The sequence below is a fragment of the Arachis stenosperma genome, chromosome 5 (genome assembly GCF_014773155.1).
Source record: "Arachis stenosperma cultivar V10309 chromosome 5, arast.V10309.gnm1.PFL2, whole genome shotgun sequence".
Taxonomy (NCBI): domain Eukaryota; kingdom Viridiplantae; phylum Streptophyta; class Magnoliopsida; order Fabales; family Fabaceae; genus Arachis; species Arachis stenosperma.
Genome location: NC_080381.1, coordinates 88660534 through 88668805, shown reverse-complemented (window position 1 = coordinate 88668805; position 8272 = coordinate 88660534). Strand labels below are relative to the sequence as shown.

The 8272-nt window shown below is 36.8% G+C and overlaps 1 protein-coding gene across 2 annotated transcripts; it reads left to right on the top strand.

Annotated features, from left to right (window-relative positions):
* Positions 1-2054: 2054 nt before the first annotated feature.
* On the top strand, positions 2055-7403 carry LOC130979588 (uncharacterized). Of its 2 annotated transcripts, none has more exons than XM_057903054.1 (5): positions 2055-2373; positions 3457-3524; positions 3644-3819; positions 5338-5446; positions 5561-7403. In XM_057903054.1, the coding sequence occupies exons 1-5, from the start codon at positions 2133-2135 to the stop codon at positions 5858-5860; spliced, it is 894 nt and encodes a 297-aa protein (XP_057759037.1). In that variant the 5' UTR covers positions 2055-2132; the 3' UTR covers positions 5861-7403. The 2 variants fall into 2 exon arrangements, with proteins under 2 accessions (XP_057759037.1, XP_057759038.1); XM_057903055.1 differs by having other exon boundaries at positions 5574-5829.
* The last annotated feature ends 869 nt before the right edge of the window (positions 7404-8272 follow it).

The following is an 8272-nucleotide window of genomic DNA, read 5'->3' as shown; positions in this document are numbered from 1 at the left end:
CTCGTGATGCCTAAGATCAACCACAAATTTTTCCTTTTCCCCCGGATGCTAACCACCTCATATCTATCACAACTTAGTTCTGCCTGTTTTCTACCTTAATTCTAATTCGGGGTAACACATCTCTATTGTAAGGCACTATCCTGTCCCTATTGTCAGCACAATGTTTCATTATGTAAACCCGAATATCCTCTAGCATAGTGACTATTGGCTTCTCCCTAGCCTCAACCAGAACAGAATTAAAAACTTCAGACATATTATTTACTAAAGTGTCACACCTAGGTCTACACACAAACCTGTGACGACACCAGTACTTTGTCGGAATCTCCATTAGATAGTTGTATGCTCTTTGGTCCACCTTCTATATCTCACTCATCCTCCTTTCCCATTCTTGAAAATAAGTTGCCTTGGCAACATTCCACATCATTAGCTTCAACTGGATTCCTGGATATCTCTTCTTGAAATTTGCATATAGATGTCTGACACAAAATCTATGGTCAATCCCAGACAGAAGCTCCTTAAAAGTTGGCACCAAATCCTGTTTTGAATACAAAAAGGATGAGCATGGGTTGTTAAATGCTAACTACAACACTTGTACATTAAGTTTTCAAAGAAAAAGACATGTACCTTCTGTTGGTCAGACATGAAGGTGCAGGTCCTGATTTTGTCAACTCCCAGGTCATCACATAGATACTGGAGAAACCATGTCCATGAGTCCTTGGTTTCAGCTTTCATAACTGCATATGCTATCAGCAAGATTTGATCGATTGGGTTCCAACCCATTGTAGTCAGGAGCCAACCTTCATAAGGTGTTTTCAGAAAACAGCCGTCCAACCCAATCATTGGCCTACAAGCCATAAAACTCCTCTTACAGGCATCCAACATTACATAGATCCTCTCAAACCTGGGTCTTAAATCTACCCCTGGTACTGGTCTTTCAAAAGCAAACTCAGGTGGCCTCTGGACTTTCAAATGCACTGATGACCCAGGGTTTGTCTTCAGCAACTCATGACAGTAGTCATACAACCTTCTATACTACTCTACATATGTTCCCTGCAACTCATCCAGAGCAAATTGTTTGACCCTGGAGGCCTTAGATTTGGTCAACTCCACATTCCACTTTGTGTACACTTTCTTCATTAGTGTGATTAACTTAATCTTCGGGTTCTCAACAATTTTGTTCAAAAAAACTTTACTCAGCCACTTTGCATGCATGATTCCAATCGTCAACTCCCTAATGTTACAACTCTTCAACTGCCAACTTCGCTCATGCTTCATCTTTTCACAATATGCGTACCACTCACAACCCTGGTGATAAATTTTAACACTGGAATGACTCATCCCTTCCGCTACTTTTCCTATTACAAGTTTCAAACATCATAAAACAACGGTAATCAATGTGCAGGGCAGAAAGTGTAAATCAAAAGATTCTACTTACATCAACAACCCCAAACCCTAACAGCAACAACATTGCGATCGCAGAAACCCGATGCATTAACATCTTTACTTGCATGAACTATTCCCTTCAAACAAAAATCAAACATAGATTGCACATACCTTTTCACTCTGTGCCGTTTCAAAGTTTTCAGTACCACCAAGACGGGACAATGCTCTCGTGTGTAGGGAACACCAAAACACGAACTCGCTTCAATCTGTCTTCTTCCTTCGTAATCGAGCACGAAGAACGGAGGAGAAATAATCGATAGGATTCAGGAAGTGTGGGTGGAATGTGAAATGTTACGTTTTTCTTTCTCTTCTCTGAATGCAAGCGTTTCGTATGGTAAAAGAAAACATTACACGCGAAGGGAAACCTTGTCAATACATACGTTTGGGTTACTAACGTGTCGCATCCACATAGGCAGCTCCCTTAGTGTTCCGTCAATGGAGTTAACGGAAGATAACATTGAATCAAGTTTAGAACATTGGAGACGTAAATAAGACAAATGAAACGCTAGAGATAATTATAAGACTTACCCTAAACGTTAGACAAAGATACTTTACTCATAAAATTATAATAAAACCTTGCGGAGGTAAAAAATATGAATAGGAAAATGGTCCCTGGTAAGTGCTCAGCTCACCACCGTCTTGTATACTGCTATGTACGGTGTTTAGGGTTGTAGAGAGAGCATCAAAGCATGGGGAGAGCCATTACTAAGAGCATGATCAGGAGGATGATGATGACGACGACGAAGAACAGCGCTGTTGGTCACTTCCTCCGACGGACCTCAACCCCTCACTTGAACAGCTCGCCTCTCTTCCATTTACATAACCCATCTTCTCTCACTCATCACGTTGTTCAACAAAAATCCCATCTTTGCCCCTTTTCCTCTGATCCCCGTCGGTTTTTCAGCATTGGCTTCTCTGACGATGTTCGAGGTTATCATCTCTAATCATCCTTTCATTTGTTTTCCTTCTGTATTTTGTACTCTCCATAACGAGTCTATTTTTTAAATTATTTTTTTTTAAAAAAAAAATAGTAATTGGCTTGTCAGTGATTAATTGTTTGAAGTATTTAGTTGGTTTTGTAGCTTTGAATGCCATGATGATTATAAAGTATAAACCCTGGTTATCTTAAGCTTCATAATCATTTTTTGGCTTAATCTTTGACCATTGACCAATTGTTAGATTGGAGAAAAACTTCTCCTTGAGGACCACCTTGCATTTGCTCAGCTGGTTTAACCTAAAAATCTCTTCATAATTTCTAGTTATATTTTATTAACACTATCAATTTTTACAGCCACAAAAGCTAATTGTTCGGGTATGTTATTTGAATTTTGAAGTTTTTGGTTAGCCTTTGAATTTAGAACAGTTTCAGTTGTATAGTCTCAGAGGTTTTGGCACGAGTGGGAACTGGGATGGGAAACGCTTAACAGAGGTCTTCCATCTTTATTGTCTGATATGGATTTTTAAGCTAATAATTTCAGAAATTCTTAATTGCTTGCTTTCCTTAGTTCTGCTATTGGATAGGAGTTTTCTCTTTTTCTTTTTCTTTCTAAATGACTTGCTTAGAGATCTCAGGACATGGTTTCTTCCTAGACCAATACAAACTATGAAGAAGGATTGAAGGGTTCTTTAGTTATGTAGTTTTATCGTTAAGTCTTCTTTGCTTTCTTTCTTTTTTTTACTTTAATGCTTTTTCCTCAGGTTTATGGTTTAGTTATACAATGACTTAGATCTTGTGCAACATTTCAAATGCAACAACTTCTTATGGTAAAACTTGCTGAATGATGCAATTAGTTGTCAATGTTCTGGTTTGCTTTATGAGATTTAGGTGTTTGTTCTTTCTTTTCTGGCACATTGATAGATTTTCCCAAAAAGACAGGCTATGTGAAGTTGTAAATCTCTTTTTTTCCACCAGTTACTAAACTAATATGTTCTATGCAAAGTTATATATCTCAGCATTTACCACATTTACTACAACACTTTTTTTAACAGGTTTGTCTATTTCAAAATTTGCAGATGAGGCAAGTGAAGAAGGAGAAACCACTGATGATGGATGGGAAGAAGAAGACGATTCTGAGCCTATGGTACTACGTCATTAATTCGACTCTTTAACTTTACTTTCGTGTAGAGCTCTTCATTTCACCTATATAATGAATTTAAAAATATGATTAACATTGCTTATAAATAGATGCTCTGTGTGTAGATTGGTGATGGGGGTGATGGCGGTGGAGTTGCCTTGCGTAATGTTCCCTGGGGCCAGCGGGCGCTCTCTGTTGCCAAGGATATCCTTAAGGAGTTTAATGAGGACATTGAACTATATGCTTTCAAGACTAGTCCTCGAGGATATGTCTATGTGAGATTAGACAAATTAACAAATGAGTAAGATTTCAGCTTTCAACCTATGTCATATACAACCGTTAGTAGAAAATATTTACAATAAAATGAAGTTATTGTTGTGTGAACAACAGTGACTCAAAGCTTGGGGAAGCTGATATAGGGAAGTCTAATAATTCTCTAGGACTAGGAGAGTTAAGATCCAGTTTCAGTTCAAACTTTAAGTGTCAATGTCATAGTTGAAGCCCCCACTGAGTTAGAATGACGAGTTAAATGGTTAAACAATCATCACAGATCTGACAAGGATGCTGATTGTTCCTGACTGCTGAGCTATGGTTGCCATGAATTTACTGAAAAAACTCTCCTAATATAAGCTCAAACTGGTCGTGAGAAGCCCACGATGAGCCACATGGCCCTGTATCATCTATTTGATATTTGAGGTTTACTACTACTTTGAGTCTGAGATAGGCACATGGATGGTGAGTTTGTGATAATTTTGACCTCAAGTTTTGGTGGCTGTTTGTAACTTTAGGGATTGGCAGACTCATAATATGAACTTTCCAATGGCTCAATTTATTTATTTTGTGAAAATTAAATTCCAAAAAGAAACATTTTCGTTTCTTTATTTTCAAATGTTTTGATGAGCTAATATAACTCCAACCTCAATCATTTTACTCCAATCAAGCTCTACTACTAGAGCTAATCTCTAGCCATTTTCTGCTCAAAACATTTACAGTTCAGCATTACCACATTCCACTTTCTACTCCCATCCATTTTCTAACAACTTACACCTAGTCCAAGTTTACGTTTCTTAGTTGCAGCATATAGCATGAATGATTTGTTTATCATTTTCTGCATGGCATATTAGGCATAAAATCATGCCACACACACGGAGACCCATATGTACAGCTTTGTAGCGGATCTGGGTGAAAAACCAATCGCAGAATGAGAATGTATTAGTTTAAAATTTGTGGGAATCAAGACAGCATATCTACATATATTTTTAAAATTGGGTCTAGAGTGGGTTGATTATAAAGCCTTTCTACAAGCAGAGGTTGCTTTTAAGATTTTGTTACATACCCTGGAGAGTGAGAGAATGCTGAGTCAGCAGCAAAGGCAGCCAAAAAAGGAAAGAAAGTAATCCCTTTACCTTATCATTATTCTAGAAGAAGCAATAAAGAAAAGGGAGGAATAATAGGGCAGGAGAAATGTGTAATCATAAGTGAGAATAATTGATGATTGGATTAGTCAGATGAGAGAATCAGGGACGCATAATCGTAGGAGTTGAATGCTAATTATGATAATTAATTTGAGGGAAGGCAATAAAAGGAGGAGCTGATTAGATGAGAGGTAGGAAAAGACTTGGAAAGGCCTAGGCTAGGAGAGAAGAGGATTCTCGAAATTCCTCTATTATCTTTTACTGTTATATTGTATTTCTGTATTTCCATTAAAATAAATACCAGTGTAACAGATTTCAATCCATCAAACTTTCACATTTACCTCCTAGTATTTATTTCTGATTACAATTAGTTTGGTATTCAATTTTCTGTCTTTCTTTTTCAGATATGGCTGTCCAAGCATGGAAGAGCTTGAACGATATAATCAAGAATACAAGAAAAGATTAGATGAGGTTGGAGCACTTGGAGAGATACCTGATGATTTGGCACTTGAGGTAATGCATAGTAGCTGCATCATACATGTTGTATGTAGTCAGTAGAAAATGAATGTCCTCTGAATCCTATTCAGTGCATAAAATAAAAGTGCACATTTTGTTTGAACTTTGAAGGTTTCATCCCCAGGTGCTGAGAGGATACTAAAAGTGCCAGATGATCTTAATCGTTTCCAAGACATGCCCATGAGAGTCCATTATACGGAAAATACAGAATCCAATAGCACAGAAGAGGATGGAGTTTTCTTGTTAGAGTCTATAGAGAAAGAATCAGAGGTATGTGTGTGGAAGCTGGCAGATGTTAAAGAGAACAGAGACCCTCTCAGAAAAGGCAAGCCTTTAAGTCGAAAACAGAAGGATTGGCGATTAGAATTGCCGTTTATCATGCATAGAATGGTAACCCTGTATCTTGATTAATTCTTAAATCTTTTTGCTACCTACATTTTAAAAACTAGATATGACATTTGGAAGTAGTTTTGGAGGAAAAAATGTAGTTCTTTTCTGAGTTAACTTTTCAGCACAGTACTAGGTGATGTTCTGGTTTTATTAAACTTTAAATTAATTGAATATAAATACCTGTTAATTTGGACATAGGTCGTTTATCTAAGCAGCTGTGCAAGAAGTTCATATATGAAATTGTAAGAACTGATATCTAGTGAAGATAATATGATATAACAGTAGCAGGAACCTATTGATGTGAGGTAGATTCAGTATGGTTTATCCTCCCTCAGGTGCTTGGTATTATTTTTGAAATAACAAAGAAGAAACAGTGATAGTATCAAGCTTTCGAGAAACTTGACTCTCTCCTGGTCTTTAGTCTAATCTCCAAAATTCTGATATAGTCCCCTTGCTGTCTCTTCTCTAACCACCCTCTCACTTCCCCCTCATAACAGAATTCTTTTTCCATTCCACTTCCAGCAAGGTAGAGCTAGTAACAAAGCCTCCCAACTTATATTGTAGTGATTAGAAAATTAAGCTCTTCCCATAAATAATGTGGATAATGTGATTTCTCAACACATTATATCTTATTTGCTTGGTTGCAAAGTGTAGCCATTGAGGCACCAGACTAATGTGGAGTTTGGAATTCAATTGTGTATATTGTTTTTCCCTAGTTCCTTTACCTGATTCTCAAGCGCTGCTGTTAAAACATGATTATAGCAGAATCCAGCTCTTCTCTTGATTTCTATCCCTGACAAATTCAACCAAAGAATAAATCCATTCCCCATGATGAACTTGGGGTATGTTAGAACATTAATACAAAGATAGCAGCCTCCGACAATCTGAACTCCCCAAGTTGCTGATCAGTCTTTGGAAGAAAAGTGAGGAATAGCTTTTTTGGCATGTATATCACCCGAAGACTGTGGTTCTAGGCATAATGTCAAGCTTCCGCAATGCTTTTCAGTTTTTTTTTTTTTTTTATTGGTCCTGGATGTGTCCATTCACTCTCCACTGATCTGCTTCCGCACACCAAACTAGCACATATTCTTCGTTTGTTTGGGTTAAAAGGATCTCTAAAATTTCATGAGCATTAGAGAAATGTGCAGTGATACTTTGCTTATTCGAGAGAGTTATCTTTTATCTACCAGACTCTCTGATCTACCCATGGTTGGTATTGGATACTTTGCTTATTAGGAACCCAGTGAATTGTTGAAGGCCCTCAGGTTTTGAGTTCGGATCTCATTGCCCAAAATCATGCTAAACATGCAAAGTTGATTTCCCAAAATCAATTCAGACCCAATACCATTTCATAAAGACCTAGAATATGACGATTGATTTGGCAATTATCCATGGTAGCTTTAGAGGATATAATACTGTCATCCATAAAAAATAAATGATTCTTGTCATTAAATCACTTGTCCAAAAAGTTTGAGTTATTAGATAGAGTTACAAAAATTGTTATATATCTTACATGATCCCTTCACAAGAGCTTCTTTTGAGCGTGTAGCGGGAATTTTGCATCCCCCCCCCCCCCCCCCCCCCTTCTCTTTTTGTTTGCCATATGCTTAAATTATATTTTCTTGGGGTAACAAGAATTGAATCCTAGATATTTTGCTCATAAAAGCTCTCATAGCATGTTCTAGAATAGTTTATTCCAAAAGTTTAAATTATTAGGTAGAGTTACATGAATAGTTATATATCTTACATTCACGCTGTATATTCTAGGCAACCTGAAAATTAAGTTTCTTTGTCATTGCTTCTAGGAAAGCTCATCATTTTACTTTATTGTAAGCTTTGCTCATATTCAATTTCGTTCTCTATACCATTCTTAGCTACATCTGTTGCTCTTAGTGCAGTAATCAGCTTGTAAAGTGTCTAATTTGATGGGTCCATGTTTAAAGAATGGGACACGGTTGAACATTTTGGTCTAATATTTTTCTCTTGCATGTTCATTTGATGCTTTTAAAAGTACATCAACTTTATCTTTCTCATACCATCGTGGCGAGTAATTTTAGGTGATGAACATGTCTACTTCCAAATTTCAATTGATTCATTTAGATTCAAGCCAGTTAAGGTAGATGATTGTTGCAATTCCATAGAATAATCGCTTTATCTTAATCTTTCTGTAACGAGAATCTCTTATCTTCCATGCTTTCATGATATCCCTCTCGTATTGTTAATAATACTTGTTGTTAATGAAAATATAAATAGATAAATAGTGGCTTTACTTTGTCTTGTCTTTGTTAATTATGATATCATTCATCATGGCCCTTCATCACATTATAGGACCACTTGCTTTCCTTTTGTTATTTTTCATTTTATTTTGGTAGATTAATTATGGATGTCAAGAGTTTGTTTATCACACAAATCAGTGTTAAAATACACGTTCTA